Source organism: Cervus canadensis, chromosome 3 (genome assembly GCF_019320065.1).
Source record: "Cervus canadensis isolate Bull #8, Minnesota chromosome 3, ASM1932006v1, whole genome shotgun sequence".
Lineage (NCBI taxonomy): Eukaryota > Metazoa > Chordata > Mammalia > Artiodactyla > Cervidae > Cervus > Cervus canadensis.
Genome location: NC_057388.1, coordinates 78,197,476 through 78,219,230, shown reverse-complemented (window position 1 = coordinate 78,219,230; position 21,755 = coordinate 78,197,476). Strand labels below are relative to the sequence as shown.

At 39.9% G+C, this 21,755-nt stretch overlaps 2 protein-coding genes across 3 annotated transcripts in view; one reads left to right on the top strand and one right to left on the bottom strand.

Annotated features, from left to right (window-relative positions):
* AMPH (amphiphysin) overlaps positions 1-21,755 on the bottom strand; it is a 210,384-nt gene that overhangs the window by 22,544 nt on the left and 166,085 nt on the right. The window contains exons 13-17 of one of the 2 annotated variants that reach the window (XM_043463552.1): positions 21,534-21,557; positions 19,445-19,468; positions 16,625-16,657; positions 9,089-9,136; positions 4,662-4,787 (exon numbers count right to left, since the gene is read on the bottom strand). In XM_043463552.1, coding sequence (XP_043319487.1) covers positions 4,662-4,787; positions 9,089-9,136; positions 16,625-16,657; positions 19,445-19,468; positions 21,534-21,557 — 255 coding nt within the window. The remainder of the gene's footprint in view (positions 1-4,661; positions 4,788-9,088; positions 9,137-16,624; positions 16,658-19,444; positions 19,469-21,533; positions 21,558-21,755) is intronic. The other variant, XM_043463553.1, reaches the window with a different exon arrangement.
* LOC122438911 (60S ribosomal protein L31-like) lies at positions 9,675-11,189 on the top strand. Its single transcript, XM_043464231.1, has 2 exons — positions 9,675-9,678; positions 10,742-11,189. Exons 1-2 carry the CDS (start codon positions 9,675-9,677, stop codon positions 11,146-11,148), a joined length of 411 nt encoding a protein of 136 aa, XP_043320166.1. The 3' UTR covers positions 11,149-11,189.

Genomic DNA, 21,755 nt, shown 5'->3' with positions numbered 1-21,755 from the left:
AATATCTGTATTTTAATAGCTTTGGCTGTAGTCTCATTCAGGTAAGCAGATTATAGTGTCAATCAATCAACAAATCAATGACTCAGAATTTACTGGGTATACATTATACACCCAGATCTCTGCTGGGTGCCTGGAACACAAAAGAAACAGCTATTTGTTTGGCCTGAGGGGTACTGAGAATGTAGTTAGCTGCTAATAGGAGTGCAGTCAAACTCAGAGAAAATAACCATTCCTGTGACTTTGTTTTTCTAAGAAAAGTAAAGAGGTAAATCCATCTCCAAGGCATGCATAACACACACACACAAATTAGTTTGTGTGTGTGTGTGTGTTAGTTGCTCAGTTGGGTCTGGCTGTTCGCGACCCCATGGACCGTAGTCCGCCAGGCTCCTCCCTCCATGGGGTTCCCCAGCCAAGAATAGTGGAGTGGGTTGCCATGCCCTTCTCCAGGAGATCTTCCCAACTCAGGGACAGAACCCGATCTCCTTCAGTACAGGCAGATTCTTTACCATCTGAGCCACCAGGGAAATATATATAATTATATATGTAAGGCATACTTCAGAGTGCGTACTTTGCATCTGAACATAATTCTATGATGATGAGAAGCAGACAAGAAATCAGCCTCATCTGGCTTCCTCTGGTCCTCAGTGTCTTCCTGACAGATCCAAGCTCACAGGTAGAGACACAGTGAAGTCTGAGCTCCCCAGTTCACGCAGCAGAAGGAGAAAACTCAGTGCTGTTTCCCACCCACATGCTCATCACAGAAGGATGCCTTGAGCCCTATTTAATGTCAGCCTCCTCCCTCACCACTCCATGTGAACTAGGATGGCTGGAGCCACAGCTACTACCTGCAAAACTGTATCCCCCAGAACCAGAAGAGAGCCTCACATCTAGAGAGGCTCAAATGTGTCTCTACCAGCTGAATAAAGGGGGGAAACTAGCATATGTCTTCTATACACACAGACAGAACTATTCCCTGGCAAGATGAAGTTCATGGTATATCTATCTATATCTGTCTATCTATCCATCTATATTTGTTGGTTTAAATTGGCCTTGACAAGTCAACTTAAGCTTGACAAAATATTTAAAGAAACAAAATACAACAAAATCAAAAGTAGTCAGTGCTTCACCTTCCAGGATTCTAAAATTATTCTAAATATTTTAAAAATATCTATCTTGATATTTTTTCTCATTTATTTGTTTTGGAAACAATGCTAAACCCTAAACTCAATTACACTGCATTATTTCTTTGAAACTAATAGGGAAAAAAGACATTGGTCCACTTCACATCATTTGAGCAAACTATAGGATCAGACAGAAATTTAGAGAAAGAAGGGGTTCTCTGCAAGAAAATGAAATAAACATAGGCAAATAAATAAATAAATATAGGAAAATAAATATAGGCAAAAATCATCGTCATTTACTTTTTAACCTATTTCTCTAATATATATCTAAACAAATATTGATTTTCTTTCCTAAAGAAAATTTTCAGTACTTATATAACATGGAAACATCTAGAGAAGAGGTAGCAAGTGTTGGTTTTTAAAATGCATCCAGAGGGAAGTGGGAGGGGGGATCGGGATGGGGAATACGTGTAACTCTATGGCTGATTCATATCAATGTATGACAAAACCCACTGAAATGTTGTGAAGTAATTAGCCTCCAACTAATAAAAATAAAATAAAATAAAGAAGAGAGAAGAAAAAAAATAAAATAAAATGCATCCGGCAGAGACAGCGGTAAAATTTGGTGCTTTTGGTGCTGTGGGGAAAAACTAAAGGCAATATTAGCTATTCAGGGAATAAAATAACAAACAAAAATGTAATAAACCTCTCTTGAGAGCCCAGGGTTTCTTTGTAATCCACTGCTCAAATTTCCTGTTTTCAAAATTACATTTGCTTCTTTTTCAATAAAACCACCACAAATTTCACCTCATATGAAATGCACTGTCAAGACTAGAAATAATAACCACCTGGTGACATTTTGGTAGCAAAAATGATGACCTCAAAAGGTCACGTCAACCCATCCTGATTGATGACAGCCACAGCCAGTCTGCTTAATGAGAGCTTGGGACACTGTGGATTTTCGTGTCTTTACAACTAAATATCACACATCTAGCAACTGAAGAGACCTTTCTTTAGACAAAATAACCCTAATATTATCTTGATTATGACCAAGAGAAAGAAGCTATAAACCTGTGTTCAGTTCAGTCGCTCAGTCGTGTCCGACTCTTTGAGACCCCATGAATCGCAGCACGCCAGGCCTCCCTGTCCATCACCAACAAAAATACATTCTGTCTGACGTTATTTGCTTAAGTAGAAGGGAGAACTTGGGGAAGAACTGACTTCATCCAAGTACGTTCATTCTAAACACATGAAAGGGATCCACTTTTGATGGGCATTAGGCAAACTGAACTGCTGTGAGCTGCCCTCTCTTGCTATTATGTTTTAGTTCATTTAAGGGTGGATAAATCAACTGCTTGAAGTCTTTCTATTTCTCAAGGAAAATTTCTATTCTTTAAAGTTCAAATGAGGTTTAGGAGACAAGTATTTTCAGAATGAAGAATTCTTTCAAATATCTCCTCACCCAACACGAGGGAAACCAGGTTTAGTAATGGCTGATGCTTGTACCATGCAGCTTGTTAAGTATTTTTAATACTACCCTTGATTTCGAAGATTTCAAAGTACTGTGCATACTACATTTATCACGTGCCTATCAAGTAGGTACTTGATAATTGATACATTTATCACGTGCCTATCAAGTAGGTACTTGATAATTGATACATTTATCACGTACCTATCAAGTAGGTACTTGATAATTGATACCTACTCAGTTCACTGGACAACCAATAAACTTAGAATTTGAGAAAACAAAAATCCATGAGGTCACAAGAGTCCATGGGGTCACAAGAGTCGGACACGACTTAGCAACTAATCACCACCACTCAGTTCCTCAGTCGTGTTTGGCTCTTTGCAACCCCACAGACTGTAGCCTGCCAGGCTCCTTTGTCCATGGGCTTTTCCAAGCAAGAATACTGGAATGGGTTGCCATCTCCTACTCCAGGGGATCTTCCTGACCCAGGGACTGAACCCATGGGTCTCTTGAGTCTCCTGCACTGGCAGGCTGATACTTTACCACTGAGTCACCTGGGAATCCTTCCTTTGTTACTTATATCACCCTAAATAGGTGCAGAGATCACAACCTGACACCAAATGAAAAAGTTCAATCTGCACTGAGTGACTGAGATCACCTGTGAATCTGGGGATGAGAGTTGAGAAAACTCTCCACCAGAGCATGGTGTCTTAGCACTTCCCAGTCTGTGCAAGCAGCCTTCCTAGGAGGGACTCAGTCTAGCAGAAAAACATTTCTTGTTCTCTTTACAGGATCTGGCCCAACTCTGTACCTCTACATGGAAAACATGACCATTTTTCTTGAGTCATTCTTAATTTATATTTGCATCACTATCTTGCCCTATTATTTATTTTTCTACTCTATTAATAAATGATAAATTAGACAGATGACTGACCTTTTCATGGCAAAGTAACAGAAGGCACCAACAGCAAAAACATAACTTTCATTCCTCTAGTTATCTCATCTAGGCAATGTTATTTTGGAAACTGAGAGATTGGTTCCCTTCTCTGTACAGATTATGTGAAGGCTGTAGTATTTACTAAATGGTACTCTGATTAAATGGAGAAGGAAGTGGCAGCCCACTCCAGTATTCTTGCCTGGAGAATCCCAGAGACAGAGGAGCCTGGTGGGCTGCCGTCTATGGGGTCGCACAGAGTCGGACACGACTGAAGTGACTTAGCAGCAGCAGCAGCACTCTGATCAAATTCTTGGGAGATGCTTTAACTGCATTTCATAAACAAACTCCTTTTGCTCTCCATGGGCATTTTGGATTATATTTTCTTTGGTATCATTCTACACTTCCAAGTGTGTTAAATGATGCAATTCAGTATGGTGTGTATAGAGCCCATTCCACTTTAGGATGTGGTGTGGTACACAGCTGCAGCGAGCAAGGTGAGAGGTTTCCAGGCAGACAGACGAGTCTCCACCTCTGCACAAAATAGATCCTTAAGTTCCCTCATATTATGACAGCCAGTACCAGACTTGATTTTGAGCAAATGGTTGTACACATAGGAATCCTTGTAGATTCAATGATTTTTAATGTGGGATTTCAGTCCCTCATGGGGCCTAAACCAACCTACAAGACTAATACTGTAAGAAATCGATATGGAGACACAAACAACAAAGTGATTACCCTTCTGTTTATCATCTGCAGCTTGGTCCCTAATGGAAGGTCCGCCATCAGCCACCACAGGTGGGGCAAGCACTAGGTCAGGTTATTTGTGAGTTATTACCACCTATTTACCATGGATGGGAAGTAGCAGAAAGGTTCAAGGTACCCTTTATTGAGAACCAAGCCTATGGCAACATGATAGCCTTATATCAGGTCTCTGGATATCTTCCTTTTAAAAAAAAAAAAATAAGAGAATGAACTTTCACTGTCAAAGGAATAAAGGCCATTTGAACTTGGGAAGCCGTGACAGGTATGGAAGTGATGTGGCCCAAGTGAAACAGGAATGATGAGGGAGAAATGGGATGAGATGAGCACAGCGTGGTGGGGAGGTGAGCGGAGGGGGGGAGGGAGTGGGGCTCACCGCTGCCCCCTCCTCTGGCTCCTCAGCCCGGGTGTCCAGTCCAAGGTCCAGCCCAGCGGCAGGTGGAACAGCAGCAGGGGGCTCCTCGGCCTTCGGCTCTGTGGGTGGAGCCTGTTCAGATTCAGCCTTTGATGGTTTGTTTTGAGGGTTAGAGGAAAAAGATTCAACATGTAAACAGGTAACGTTATGGAATACTGGACAATTAACGATTTTCTTCATCACCCTATAGGTAATTAGCTTCATTAAATGTGTGTTGGAAAAAAAAAATCCAGATTAGGCATGATGGTTCTTTACAGAACTGAAAAAGTCTAGGAATAAACGTATTAAGTTTCACAATACCATCACTGCGATATCCTTTGAAGTTGGGCAAAGACTTACCATTTTGTGACTCATTGTTCTTGCTTTCAACATTCTGAGTATTCGCTTCTTGGGACATTGATACGGAACTCTGCACTACGGAGCAGAGACAGAAGAGATCCTAGGAGCTCCCTCCTTTGGAAATTGGAAGGAGTAAGGAAGAACTCAAGGAGAACACAGTTCTGAGAACTGCCCGCTCTGTTGATGGGCACTGCAGCCAAAAAACTGAGGGGTCATCCCAATGATTCAGATAAAAATGCATTAATGCATATGAATGGTCACTATGGAGTGACTAGTGACGGCTAGGAGGAACAGACTCAGCCACCTGGCAAGGAGCCACTATCATCATAGATAACTTGCCCTTGTACATTCCTGTTCAGTCCCTATATTTCACTTCTCCTTCCAACGAAATCCTTAGTCATCAGCCGTTTTCACATGATAAACTAATTCTTTAAGGAACTACTGAGCAGTATTCTCTGTGATAGCAATTAGACTCTTGTGCAGACCAGAGTGAAGTCTTTTCTTTCTACTAGGACCTCTACCCACAGACACCCTCCTGATTCCAATTCCATGCTGAAATCTCTTAGCTCCAGACTTTTTCAGTTTTAAAGTTAGCAAGATTAAATAATAACTAGCTATGAAAAACAGCACAGCCAATCAATCCATGTTGCCGTGGCTACTGAAACTATTTCCTGTCTTTTGATTTATAGATTAACGTACAAATGGCCACTGGAAGGTATGTTAAGATCTTTTTCCATCAGGGTGTTTAAACCACAAGAAAGTTTAAAAGTGTTTTCCTAGAAGAGTAAGGAGTCTCCAATAAATATTTCCTTTGGAGGAATCAGAAATCTTTGTCAAACATTTGCCGTAAGAAATCAAAAGCCATCTCTCTCCCATATGTAGACTGAAATGGGTGCACAGGACAGGTTCCACAGGGAAGTGATGGCGAAGTTATGCTGAGATAATAGAAAATAATGAATAGCCTGCTGTTGGATAAATATGAAAACTATTTCTCTTATGCTGCCCCCAAATCCTCCATTGCAACCCAAGCCAAGGTCACATCACCCCTTTCTTGAAAGGGCATAATAAAAATAAAAGGATACTTAGGTAGATAAATGTACAGAGATCTGGTATTTTTATGGGCTTTTATAACCTTCAAAGGTGATCTGACACAAGTTTTAAGAAAGAATGAGATAAAATTCACTCTAATCTACTCTCAGGAGTTCTTTATGGGAAAAGATTTCACTTGTATTGTTCAAAAGGAATTATCTTCATAATAGAACAAGTTTTCATTGCAGCTAAGAAATACTATAAGCTCTCACAGTACGATTTAATCATTTTGGAAGTCAAGGTGACTGGCTATGAGAGGATGATATCAAATGACCTACACAACAAGGATAGGAAGGGTAATTTGACAAAGACAAAGAAACCCATGGGCAGATGGCTGCCCCACTGTGAGCTGAGTCTGCAATGGGGGACGAGGAGCCAAGAAAGTTTCAAAACATCTATCAAATAAATTTATCTGTTTACATTAAGATCTTTAAAAAAACCCAAAACCAAAAACAAAGATAACCTAAAATGAAAAAATATTTGCATCAGTCTGGGTTTCTTGGAAGTCTGAAAAATTTTGAAGTTTCATACATGGCAAGAATAAGCAGGGTGTTTTCATGAATAAATCCAATGGCATTTGCTTGTTGAAGTCGGACAATGACTCAATGGAAGCAAAGTATAAAGAGGAGGAATTGGTTATATGCCACAAGTCACAATATTTTCCTCTAATAATAATATCACACCAAATATTATAATATAGCATTATAAAGTAAAATTCTGGGGGACAAATAGAATTCATGGAATGATGAGTAAGGCTGAAACATGATAGCATGACTGTACCTAAAACAGGCTGCTCAAATTTGGAAACTTAAGTCACTTATCTAATCCTTCTAGGATGATGTAAAATGGAAAATATTTTGTCAAGATAGAAGAAAAAGTAAAGGTAACAGCATCTCGTGGAAAGATCTTAAAGTAGACTTTCAGGAATTGTGCCCTGTTTCAAGCACTTTTTTTTCCTATGAGAAGCTTCCCCTGGCAAACATTTTAAATGGGTTGATACCATGCTGTACCCATCTGCGGGCACTGGTGTTCGCTGGAGTAGCCATCATTATACATTCAGAGGAGAGGTATTCTCTGTATATATTAGTGGCAGCAGGATGCCACGATGGTTTAACTCTGAAGACTCAGAAATGGAATTCTTGCTTTAGAACAAAACAAGTAGTGTTGCTAGAGTACACATTTTCTAGCATCCTCTGTGATAAGCTGGAAAGCAGGCCAATGCAAGGTAAGAAGAGATGGTTTGGGAGAGTGGAGTTAAGGGGTCTAGACACATTCCAATATGGTAACTACCTTCTCCAAACTCAAGACAGCTACTCTAATGAGAACTTCAAAGGGCCATGGAGGCAATCCTGAGTCCAGAGTAGGGTTTGCAGATTCAACAAGGTTTAAACTTGTACTCAAGGGATATCTCGTGGGGCCACAAGATGAAGACTAGGGAGATGTGCAGCTGACTACCAACTTCAGCCTCTGCTTTGCTTAGATCAGTCAATGAACCCATGTTCAGATATTGTTCTGCTTCTCGGAAGATGCTATACAAATGCAACTCAGTGGGTGAGGTTCACTGTGATCTCGCAGTCCTTCATAGCGCAGAGCCAACACTAGCAGCATCTGCAGTGCTGGGCATGACACAGCTAAGCTCCCCAATGGAAAGAAGGTACAAGAAATATGCTTCAGAAAACACAGATAAAGAGAAGAGAAGGGCACACATGGAAGCTCCTAGAACCAGCTGTGTGTGTAGGTGTGGTAAGATGTTCAGAGAAACTTAAAAACCACTGGATTCTGGGCCAGAAATTTGTAATTGCAGTAGGTGTGAATTTACTGATGACACATTGCCTTTTTTTTACAGCAGTATTTCTCCATTTTTTAACTCATTCACAATTGATAATTAAAAATCTCATCCTCCAGTGTCAATATAACCCGTACCCCATCACCCAGACTGAAAACCACCAATGATCATGAAACATAAGTCTCTCTGGCTCCATTATTAACACCAATATAGTATGAATTTTAAACATTTAACTCTTCATTTGCAGGCATCACAGACTCCACCTTTTACCTGGTTACCCAAAAGGCAAAAATACACCCATCTATGGACAGAGTGTTAGAGAAACACTTGTCTTTGAAAAATGGCCAATTAACCTTCCCGAGCAGAAATCCTTTCTTAGAAGTGAAATCATCTAAAAGGAAAAATTCATTCTACTTAAATCCAATTCTGAGTTTCCAAAGTGAAAGCCAGAGCTGGGATAATTCTATGACACTCCCACAGGAAAAGCAGTGTGCTATAAATAACCTTCCTGAACTAATCCTCAAGGAGCCCAAATCCTCCATAGTGTAGCACTGACAAGCTCTGTGACATCACTCAAGGTCTCTTCGTTCAGCCTTAGCAGTAAGCTGCTGCTACATGTTTCCTATGATAACCAATCTTGCAAGAATCTCCTCTAACACCCAGAGTAACCTTTCTGCTTCCTACTCACTCCCGAGCTAAATTTTTCTCTTTATCTCATTTGGCAGCAAAGTAGGCATCACATCTCTACCATGCATTACTTCTTTCTACAGGTCACAAAAAGAAGGGAGGAGATGAGAGATGAAGTAGCTCGGGTTCAAGAAAAAGTAAGGATCTGAAGCATGAATTATTGAGGCAATTTCATTGTCAGTCCTGTAGCATAAGTTATAGTTACACAGAAACATCCATGTTCTTGAATGGCTAGACTTCATGTTCCATCAAAGCCCATAATTAAGATACTTTGATTTTTGCCAGGATCACTGTGCCTTTACAAATAGAAGCAACCACATTCAAAGTCACATGATTTTTCAGGAGCTTTCCTTCCTATTTTCTAGAAAAGAGAGAGCTGCAGAAACCACACTGAATATTTAAGCTCTAAATTACCTACAATGATCAACCTTGGAACATTTGGTGGTAATGAAAAATTTTCCCAAAACACAAACCAAAATCAACTCACCATGTTGAACATACTCTGGTCTGCCTGCATTGTGAACAATGAAGTATCCTGGAGTTGAAAAGTGGGGACAAAGTAGAAGATTCCAGATTATTAGGGTTTTAGTTAATTTGCCAAAACAGCAACAGCAAAGATATCATTTAAATCAGTTTCTATGAATTGCATCAACAAATACATTATAAAGATTCATTTGTCTCATTTAGTTTAAATCAAAAGCAAAAAATGCAAATATAATTTCTGGCAGTAGTTATTTTAAATATAAATCTGAGCTAGTAGAAATCAATAATACGATGAGAGGCATTCAACAAAGGGCAGAGTTTTCAAAAGCATTATTGGTCTGCAGCTTCTCTCCAGGACATCAACACGGAGTCAGAATTTAGTGGATCTAAGCTATAAATTTAAGCATTTTAAATGTTGGATTCTTAATCTTATTGCTTCATCAAAGTGTGACGTCTATAAATTAATTATGAGCCATAATTTTAAAATTGTATGCAATATATTCATTTGGGATATGGATTGTAAAAAAAAATCAAGTTGGAGACAAGCTAAGGGAACAGTGATCTCAGGGAGAATCTTAATTCCCCATTATATGGGTAACCTGGCTTTTACCCTCCAGACAAGAAACCAGAAGAGTCTCTCCTGGGTAATCTAACCAGTTCAAAGGGGAAAAAAGTCCCTAAATAATCAGATATCAACGGTTCTCCCAAAGAAAAGATGAGCCAGTGACATTTGGTCAAAGATGGAGGATTGCACACAGGCATTTACCTCTGTTGCCTCCAGAATCCAAACCAGATAACAAGATGAAAATTAATTTTTAAAGGCATAAACCCATAAGGGTAAAAAGAATGGAAAGAAAAACAGCCGCAACAAAATTTTGAAATTAAAAAGCAAACAAATGGACAGTAACTTGGAGGATCTAAAGTCTGCACTGTAAGTTGATGCAAAAATGCCAAAAACAACCCAGTTCATTACTCATAAATCCCAATGGATCAACAAGTAGATGGACCTAGACAGTGTAATACAGAGTGAAGTAAGTCAGAAAGAGAAAATCAATTACTGTATATTAACGCATATATGTGGAATCTAGAAAAATAGTACAGATGATCTTATTTACAAAACCAAAATAGAGACAGACATAGAAAACCAATGTGTGGGTACCAAAGCCGGGGAGAGAGGAGTTCGGATGAACTGGGAGATTGTGGTTGACATATATACACTATTGATGCTATGTATAAAATAGAAGGAGTATATTGTCACTCTGCTTATTTAACTTATATGCAGAGTACATGGTGTGAAATGCCACACTGGATGAAGCAAAGCTGGAATCAAGATTGTCGGCAGAAATATCAATAACCTCAGATATACAGATGACACCACCCTTATGGCAGAAAGCGAAGAACTAAAGAGCCTCTTGATGAAAGTGAAAGAGGAGAGTGAAAAACCTGGCTTAAAACTCAACGGTCAAAAAACTAAGATCATGGTATCTGGTCCCATCACTTCATGGCAAATAGATGCAGAAACAATGGAAACAGTGAGAAACTTTACTTTCTTGGGATCCAAAATCACTGCAGAGGGTGACTGCAGCCATGAAATTAAAAGACATTTACTCCTTGGAAGAAAAGCTATGACCAAATTAGACAGCATATTAAAAAGCAGAGACACTTTTCCAACCACAGCCCTGCAGGATTGCTCCCGCAAAGAAGGGCGGCGAGAAGAAGAAGGGCCGGTCGGCCATCAACGAGGTGGTGACAAGAGAATACACCATCAACATTCACAAGCGCATCCATGGAGTGGGTTTCAAGAAGTGTGCCCCTAGGGCACTCAAAGAAATCCGGAAGTTTGCCATGAAGGAGATGGGAACTCCGGACGTGCGCATCGACACCAGGCTCAACAAAGCCGTCTGGGCCAAAGGAATCAGGAATGTCCCATACCGGATGCGTGTGCGGTTGTCCAGAAAATGTAACGAAGACGAAGACTCGCCAAACAAGCTCTACACTCTGGTTACCTACGTGCCCGTCACCACCTTCAAAAATCTACAGACAGTCAATGTGGACGAGAACTAATTGCTGATGGTCCAATAAAGTTATTGAACTGTCAAAAAAAATAAAAAGCAGAGACATTACTTTGCCAACAAAGGTCCATCTAGTCAAAGCTATGGTTTTTCCAGTAGTCAGGTATGGAGGAGAGATTTGGACTATAAAGAAAGCTGAGCACAGAAGAATTGATGCTTTTGAACTGTGGTGTTGGAGAAGACTCTTGAGAGTACCTTGGACAGCGAAGAGATCAAGTCAGTCAATGCTAAAGGAAATCAATCCTGAATACTCATTGGAAGGACTGATGCTGACGCTGAAACTCCAATACTTTGGCCACCTGATGCGAAGAACTGACTCACTGGAAAAGATCCTGATGCTGGGAAAGACTGAAGGCAGGAGGAGAAGAGGACGGCAGAGGATGAGATGGTTGGATGGCATCACCAATTTGATGGACAGGAGCTTGAGCAAACTCCGGGGATTGGTGATGGACAGGGAAGCCTGGTGTGCCGCAGCCCACGGGGTCGCAGTCAGACACAACTGAGAGACTGAGCTGAGCTGAGCTGAATGAGAACCTGTGGAATAGCTCAGGGAACGCTACTCGGCGTTCTGTGGTGACCGACACGGAAAAGAAATCCCCCCAAAAAGAGGGGATGTACGTATACATACAGCTGATTCACTTTTCTGTAGAGCAGAAACTAACAGCTTTATAAACAACTATACTCTAATACAAATTAATTTAAAAGAGAATTATAAACTAGGTACCATGAGAAATGGAAGTGAGGGTGGTGCAAAAGCCAGGGGAACTGGTTGAAAGTCTACTGATTACTTAGACCTGGAGATAGTCTCGTATTTGAAAACCAAGCAACACCCTCTGCCCCTATTTTCAGAGGCTGAAACAGAGGGTCTCTGGAGTCTCTGGACTGAGGGACACACAGGAAAGTATATTAGGAAAGTAGAGGAATTAATTGAATGTTTACATAATAGAGACAAGGGCTCCTCCACCCCCAATTACTTCCCCATTCAACTCCAATTAACCTGGCAACCAGGCTTGAACCCTGTACTCCCCCTCCGGCCCCCACATACCCAGACAGGAGACCAGAAGAGAGAAACATGACCAGCTTGAGAGAGAAGGAAAAAAGTTAAAAGGATCTGATACCAGGAACTCCTCAACAGAAAAGGTGAGCCAGAAAATCCTACAATAAAATCCATAGTCAATGAGTCCCGCCTACTTGTACAAGTCTCTCAGTTTTTCAGTGACCTCCTCTCAAAGAGACAGCCAAGGTCACCAGACATGTGAGGAGTCTCAAATATTCAAGGGATACTGAATAGCTTTTAAAAAGTGGAAGAAACAAAGACTTTACACCTTTGGGAATTATTAATACCCTTGGAGATATAGTGGAAGATGGTATATTCATAACATAAGAAGATGCTATTCAAAAAGAAATATTCAGTAAACAAAAAGCTTATGGGAATTTAAATATATATATAGAAGTTAAAAAATCTGTTAGAAAAGTTGGAAAGCATAGAAAGAGAAAAGGAAAAAGCAAAAAAAAAAAAAAAAATAGGAAGACTAGCTCAAAAAGTCAGAACATGAAAAAGAGAAGTGTTGCAAAACAAGAAAACAAACCAAAAAATATGCAATTTTCAGATTAAAAGGGCCTAGTACAACGTATGAAAACAGATTCGGACCATAGTACATCATTGTAAAATTTTAGAAACATGGGTATAAAGATTACATAGACTTGCAGAGAGAAAAGGTGACAGGGGTATACAAGCACATAGAGAAATAGAGAGATAGGGTTTCTTACAAAACATCAAGAATCAAAATGACAGTTTCTCATCAAAGACAAATCCTATATGGTATCACTCATATGTGGGATCTTAAAAAAATGATACAAATGAACTTATTTACAAAAAATAAATACATTCAGAGACAGAAAGCAAACATGGCTACCAAAGGGGAAAGGCAGGGACAGATAAATTAGGAGTTTGGGATTAACAGATACACGCTACTATATACAAAATAAACAAAGTCCTATTACATATAGCACAGGGAACCATACTCAATACTGTGATTAAACCATAATGGAAAGGAATAGGGAAAAATTATATATTTGCATAACTGAATCACTTCACTGCACACCTGGAACTAACACAACATTGAAAATCAATTATACTTCAATAAAATTATTTATTAAATGTTAAAAAAGATGTACCCAAATTCTTGAAGAGATGGGAATACCAGACCACCTGGCCTGCCTCTTGAGAAACCTGTATGCAGGTCAGGAAGCAACAGTTAGAATTGGACAAGGAACAACAGACTGGTTCCAAATGGGAAAAGGACTGTATGTTGTCCTGTATGTTGTGCATACATCAAGGCTGTATGTTGTCATCCTGCTTATTTAACTTATACGCAGAGTACATCATGAGAAACGCTGGGCTGGAGGAAGCAAAAGCTGGAATCAAGATTGCCAGGAGAAATATCAATAACCTCAAATATGCAGATGACACCACTCTCATGTCAGAAAGTGAAGAAGAACTAAAAAGCCTCTTGATGAAAGTGAAAGAGGAGAGTGAAAAAGTTGGTTTAAAGCTTAACATTAGAAAACTAAGATCATGACATTTGGTCCCATGAGTTCATGGGAAATAGATGGGGAAACAGTGGAAAGTGTCAGACTTTATTTTTTTGGGCTCCAAAATCACTGCAGATGGTGATTTCAGCCATGAAATTAAAAGATGCTTACTCCTTGGAAGGAAAGTTATGACCAACCTAGATAGCATATTAAAAAGCAGAGACATCACTTTGCCAACAAAGTTTCGTCTGGTCAAGCCTATGGTTTTTTCAGTGGTCATGTATGGATGTGAGAGTTGGACTGTGAAAAAAGCTGAGTGCCAAAGAATTGATGCTTTTGAACTGTGGTGTTGGAGAAGACTCTTGAGGGTCCCTTGGACTGCAAGGAGATCCAAGCAGTCCATCCTAAAGGAGATCAGTTTTGGGTGTTCATTGGAAGGACTGATGTTGAAGCTAAAACTCCAATACTTTGGCCACCTCATGCGAAGAGCTGACTCACTGGAAAAGACCCTGATGCTGGGAGGGATTGGGGACAGGAGGAGAAGGGGACGACAGAGGATGATGAGATGGCTGGATGGCATCACCAACTCGATGCACATGAGTTTGAGTAAACTCAGGGAGTTGGTGATGGACAGGGAGGCCTGGCGTGCTGCGATTCATGGGGTTGCAAAGAGTCGGACACGACTGAGTGACTGAACTGAACTGAACTGATGGAAACCAAAAAGAAATGACATTTTTCAGTGGCAACACTAGGAGATAGAATTGAGTGGAATGATGGCTTCAAAATTCTAAGGGAAAATAGCTTATAACTTATAATATCCAAACAGTCTATTAGGTACATGAGGACAGAGATACTTTCAAATACAGGAAGTCACAAATACATGCGTCTTGTGCACACTTTTCTCAGGAAGTTACTGAAGGATGTGCTCTATCCAAATAAGGGATTTAACCCCAAATGAGGGTGATTTGTATCCTGAAAAGAGTGGATGGACAGAAGAGAGGTGACACCACCCCCACAGAAGATGTGATGGGAGACCCTGTGATTATAACTGTGGCAAGTCATAACCCATAGCATTTCCAGGTCTGATTAGAACAGTCCCGAAGAACAGTTTCAATGTTCAATAGAATGAAACTTTATGAATGTTTAATGTTTTGTGAAAGAGAGCAGATTTTTATAACCACAGAATATGTGGTTGAATTAGTAATAAGTACCCAGAAAATGAAACAAACAAATAAAGAAGGTCACAAACAAATAAACAAGCTCACAAACAAGATCCTACAATTACTTCTTCCAAGGAAAAAAATGTTAGCCTAAAAGGAAATGTAAACTTCATCACTTGACCAATAAGAGCATTTATAGCATCATAATAACCCCACCACTGACTGGCTGGCTGGCTATCATGTCACTGGAAGGGCAGGAAGCAGAGAGAGAGATGTGGACTCTGAGGGCAGCAGATTGAAGACACTTGAGTCTTCCAGAGAGATGCTGCTGCTGCTGCTGCTAAGTCGCTTCAGTCGTGTCCGACTCTGTGCAACCCCACAGATGGCAGCCCACCAGGCTCCGCCGTCCCTGGGATTTTCCAGGCAAGAACACTGGAGTGGGTTGCCATCTCCTTCTTCAATGCATGAAAGTGAAAAGTGAAAGTGAAGTTGCTCAGTCATGTCTGACTCTTCGCGACCCCATGGACTGCAGCCTACCAGGCTCCTCCGTCCATGGGATTTTCCAGCAAGAAGGAGCATTATAAGAAAGTCATAACACATATAGTGGTGAAACCACAGAATCTGCTACAAGGTGTGAAAATATTTTCCTTTAAGAAGCAGGAAATGTAGGTAGGTGGTATAAGATGGCCTGAAGTTTAAAGTTTTTGCTTTTCTTCAACAAAAAAAATCCTTTTAAATTGTGCTACTCTTTAAATGATGTGCATTTATAACTGATAAAAATACAAACTTTAAAAATGAGACATGAATAACTGTTCTTAAAACCCAATCTTTTGAAAGAGTTCACTTCTTTCACTTCTATGGAAAGATACATTATCATCTGTGTGTGTGTGTGTGTGTGTGCGTGTATCTGTATTCAGGTGCAGGTGTGTGAGTGGGTTTTCTCTTTTTATAGATAACATGCGGTAAAGTAGTCAAACTTTTAAATGGAGAAATTCTGAAGGCTGAAATTCAAAACTGTTCGTGTCTAAGATCTGAGGCAAAACACTCATCACAGATAGGCAGATACATGAAGTTTCCCTTGAAGAAGTTTTCAGAACTTTTCCATGACTTGATAGCCATGTGGTCTGCTTTTCACATGGGTTACACTGTCCATCTGTTGGGACACATACAGTGAATGGAACGGTCCATTGTGTGGCCCCTCCTTCACAGACTTCCAAGGAAAATGCTGACTTATTGGCCAGAGCCAACCTGGTCAGCGGTTTGTGATCTTCCAATGGCTCCTTTCTGAAGAACCACTGAAAAAATAAGGTTCTGTGTAGTATGACTCTTAAATGAATCTTTAGAAGGAGGCTCCTAAAAATCACTTATATTGTCTAAAGAGCCATCTCATTAGATCAAACCAATCCTATCTCTTCTTTTCCAACAGCTGAGCCTAGCAGATCTCTCAGATTAAGACAACTTCAAATTTCTAGTAGAGGAATCATCAGAATTCCACAGTATACCTTATTACCAATAGCCAATTAGTGTCATGGAGCACTTGGTATGTGCCAGGCTGCTAGACTAAGTCTCTGCACTGGCATCTCACTTAACCTTCACAACAACCCTGCAACCTTAGTACTGTTACTATTTCCATTACTAAGTTCACAAGAAGTGGGGTCAAATTTTATATTGACATACTTAAACATTATGCTATTCCAGTGATCAGAGGTTCCATATTTTTAAAACTTGCAATGTTCTCAACTGATGCATTTTACCAGTAAATCAATTTCTTACCTGGGTGAATCCATTAAATGAACCTCCAGAAGCCTAAACAAAAATGGAAATCAGAGTATGTTATTTTTTTTTTCATTACTTCTGTAAGATTGGTAAATGTCTATTAGATAAGTGGGAAACTGAAGACTACCATAAATTTTAAAATAATACAAAAGTTTTCCTAAGCATTCAAATGCTTAGGAAATGGAAACGACCATGCTGTATTATTTTAAATAGGCTGACGAAAAAGGGAAACATTCATTTTATAATTATTGCTGGTATGTGGCTAACCAAAACCTACTTTCCTAATAACGAGAACATGATTCCATACAAGAGCCATGAGGGTTTAAACAGTTCTTTTTTTAGCCATCAATAGACTCTAGAAGCACATCCAGTATTTTTCTCTAAATACATCACTTTAATGAAAAGCTATTATGAGATTTTATAGTTTCAATGGACCTTGGTAGAAATGTTTCATGTGCTTTTATTGGGGTGTAACCACTTTAGGAACAGTAAATTAGTCTGGTTTTTTAATATATTTTAGTGCTTGAACGATAAAACTGAAAGTAGAAAGAATAAACACAATAAATGGGATGGTAAGATAGACTCTCATCAATTCCCAACACAATCATTCTGCTTTTTCCCCTTGTCATTTTGGTTGTCTTTTCGGTCTGTTTTTTGTCAACCTATTTGTGTTTGGTTTGCCCAGATTTCAAGAGGTACATGACAATCTGTCAAGGAGATGAGGGAGACCTTGGAGAAGACAGAGAAGGATGATGACATAGGTGAGAAACATTAGGAAAAGCAGCCTACAGAAGTCTTTGGCTAATCTATACTACATACTGGGGTAAGTACCTCTTCTTTATCAGCCTCTATTTCCTGGTACAACAATCCATATCTCTGGTTAGCAATTTCATCTTCAGACAAATCTGAGTTGTTGGTGTCATTGTCTTGGGGACTAGCAGAACTCTCAGTGCTAGCAATCTGGGAGGCTCCCAGAACCAGCGGTCTAGCTACCTCTTGGCTTGGTTCCCAGCAGCTACCAATGACTTGTTCCCCACCTACATCTGCAGGTAAATCCACCTCCAGCCCTGTCTCACTTCCAATTGTATCTAAGCGTTCCCTGCAATTATCTAAGCCTTCTATATCTCTGGTAGGCCAGTGGTTAACAGAATCAAGATAACTGGCAAATCCACTTGCTTGGCCATCTGGTATACCAGAGAATTCTACCATTTCTACATTATTCCCTGATGAATCCAAGCTTGGCTGTCGGCTTTGACCTGGATCTGTTCCCCAAGCCTCCATTTTTGCAATTCTTGGCAAGTTAATGGTTTGGCTACAGTTCCTAGTCACTGTCCTTTCAGGTCCCTCTATTAATGAATCCTCTGTCTTACACAAACCCCAGTCTCTTCTGTTTGCATCAGTTCCCAGAGTAGAATTAAGATCTGGCCTACACTGAGTTGCTGCTTCATGTGTTACTGATAAAACAATAGCCTGATTTCCATCCCTGTCAGCTCCAAAAGCATGTAACACAGCCTCACACTGAATCTCTTTAGCATCTGTACTACCCTGTGCTGAGTGATACATTATATTATGGTTAGGAGGGTCTATTAGTTTTTTCTCTTTGTCTTTTCCAGCTAAGAACCATCCCTCTGGGCTGGCATCTTCAGTATTAGACACAGAGTCAGCCTGGGGAGGCAGATTCAAAATATCTGTGTGACTGGCACCATTAGCTCCAGAACCCTCTATAATTTCACAATTACTTACTACTACTTGATGCCCTTCATCTAGCCCTTGGGTTCTGTCACTAAACTCATCTGCTTGATCTACATTTTTCATGTCTTTTTCTAATATGTCAGTTTTCTTAAGACACTTTTCATCAGTCATTATGCTTTCTTCACACCCAGCACTTAGATATTTCCTAGTTTCCTCTTCATTGATTTTTAAGGTCTCCTGGTCTTGCTTTCCTAGCATCTTAAAAAGATCTACTACTCCATTTCCTGTACTTTCACATGTTCTCTCTTCAAATTCCTCTGTCCCTTCTAGGTCCTTGACACCAGTAGCTCCAGCCTCTACCTTTTCACATGTCTCCACACCTGCCCAGATAGAATCTTCTGTCTTCTGGTTTCCTTCCTCTTCTTCTGACTTTTTAACATCTTCTTGACTTTCTTTGACCAGGCCACTAGTTTCCATGGCTGGTATCTCTGAGTCGGGTAAATCACAAAGATGCTCCATCTCCACACAAGCAGCCCCAGGGATGGGGTTTGGGGGCAGTTGTTCATCTCCATGTGGAGGGGCTGGCCCCAGGACATGTTCACCCTGTCCAGCTACGGTATGCCAGTCAGCAGAAGGAAGCATTCCGGTGGACAATCCCAGGTCCTGCTCTGCTTCAGAGAGACATGCAGAGTCTTCCTGCGACCCATCTTGGGTAGTTTTCTGGCTAAAATTGTCTGTACTAGCATCGGGGCCCCAAATAATTGCACCTAAATCAATCTGAGATCTTTGAATTTCTTCGGTCAACCCACTGTCTGGAGTTTCCTCCATGATCAGGTTACACAGGGAAAGACTTTTTGAAGAATCAGTCTTTAGAGTATGCAGAAGAGCAAAGGAAAAAAAAAAAAAAACATAAGATGAAATAGATCATGGTAAGATTTGATGAGAAACATAAAAGTCTTCAATAGAGAGGCACCAGTTAAATAAACATAAATTAAATTGTGTAAGGCTACATCTGTGACTAGCAATGCCATGAGAAATGAAAGCTCACTCTCAGATAACACACTATGTATATACAATGTATATTAAATATGAAAAAAATCCAGAATTTTCTGGATATTTACCTACCGGCTGTACCAAATCAGTGCTTGTCTGTATGAGTAAAAAAATAATAATAAATAAGCATACGCATGATCATAAGGCAAGAAAAGAAAATTTCCTAGCACATTAAAATCTCACACTGACCAAAATCAACATGCCATTGACGACTTTGACTTTTATTGGTTTGAGATTAAGTTTTGCAATTTGTTTTGCAATAGAAATGAGTTTTGTTTCACTATTGTGAAGACTACACAATTGAAACATGAAGCTAGCCCGTCATTTTCTAAAATCAACAAACACATTTTACGCCTATTACATGGCTTTTGCTTTAGCAGACTCTGAAATGCAAACTTTCAAATAATGAAGCAAGCCTGAGGACACCAGAACAAGATCAAGCATTAGCAGCCACAAAATTACACAGCATCATATGCTCTGAAATAATATCAGAATCAAATCTTTCCCAAACTCATCCTGCCCTTGGTTCTGCCTTTGAGGTAGTGTTTGGATGGAGGATGATCTAATGAACTAATCACTCTGCTGCCTGGAGGATCTTCCTCTTGTTCTCCCCCTGACCTAGAAGACTTGTCTGCACACAAAGGAGTAACACCTGAGACGATCAAGAAATATGAGCAATTATGTCCAGGGATCTGTTGTCTTACAATCTTGTCATTGTTACCATTCCTAGCATATTTGTCTTCTGAATTAGTTAACACTCCTTCTAGATGGTACTTTCACTTTCTCCATTCCAGTTAGGGAAAGAAAGGTGTGTTATAATTCCAACTCTCCAACTAAAGATATAAAATATTGGGATAACAAAAACTAGCTTTGTCTTCTTCATCCTTTAAAAAAATCAGCACAAGGTTGAGGCTAGAATCCCAGTGTTCTGAATGTCAGCCCTTTTTGTGACTATCCAAGTAAAATCATCTCCCTATAAAAGATGTTTTCATGCAGGAATTTTTTAGCTCTCCTCTTGAGAGCCTTCCATGATGCCTCAATCTCCTGAGGAAGGGAAGGGAATAGTCATCTTTCTGTTTTGAGGGAAGAAACGAGCAACGTCACTTCAGAATCCCAGGCTCATGAATAATTAGATCTACCCAACTTTCCTGTTGCTGTTTCACTAAAAGAGAAGAAAAGATGAAACTCAAGTTGAGCTCTTCAGACCACATGACCCAGGGCTTTTCTAAGACAGGGGAGAAAAGGGCTCAGCCCCAAGAGAAACGGGGCTTCATACGGGTGCAGTTATTTTCTTATTTTCACAGATGTTGCCACCACCAAATTCTGTGCTTTAGTCTCAGTTCTCAATTTTGGAAATGTTCACCCTTGCAGATCAGATTAGCTGAATAAATAACATCAGCAGTAATACAGACTTTGTATCAATACATGACAGATACTGAGCTAAATACAATATTATGTCCTTTAACCCTCACACAACTCTGAGGTAGATGTCATAACCCTTATTTTGCAGATGAGAAAAACTGAAGCTTCAAGAGTTTCAGAACTTACTGAAAGTCATATTGTTATAGGAACTGCAGTGTAGACTCACATCCAGAAATGTCTAGCTCTAAGGCTCAAATCCTCTGTGACTAAGCTTCAGTGAAAATAATAATGGAAAAAAAAAGTGTTCCCTGGAGATTCCCCTGTTTGTCCAGTGGTTAAGACTCCTCGCTTCCACTGCAAGGGATTCAGGTTCAATCCCTGGTCTGTGACCTAGGATCTTACATGCCTCATGGCAAAAAATTTTTTAAAAATTTTAATGGTTCCCTGTGTGGAATATCTTGTCATTTATGTTTTCTCATCCACACTTTTCATGTATTCTATAAGCAGTAACAAACATGTATGCCCTTCACTACAACATTTCCTCTGGCCACCAATAATCAAAGAAGATGCATGAAGGGGCGCAACACTGAATTCTTGCTGAGCCAGGAGTCTGGTATTTCCTCTTTTCCTCACCACTGTTTCTGGGTGCAGATAAATGCTTAGAAATCATCAGGGAGCTGATGACTGTCATCAAAAATGGCTGGGTCTTCTTTCCATAATAGATAAAATAAAATATAACAAGTTTCCCAATGTCTAGCCATCCAGATACATTAAAATACAGAGTTCTTAGTCCTCTTACCGTCCATAGGTCCCAGGGCAATGTCTGAAAGCAAACAAACAAAAAAATACCATCAGCAGATAAACCTCAAGCATGTAAAAAATACAGAGGTGATATAAGTCTTGAAATAGAATCATAAACATTTTAGAAACATTTCGTACAGCACTGGCCAATAGCATTTTCTATGGTGATGAAATGTTCCATATCCATGCTGTCCAATATGGCAGCCACTAGTCACACATG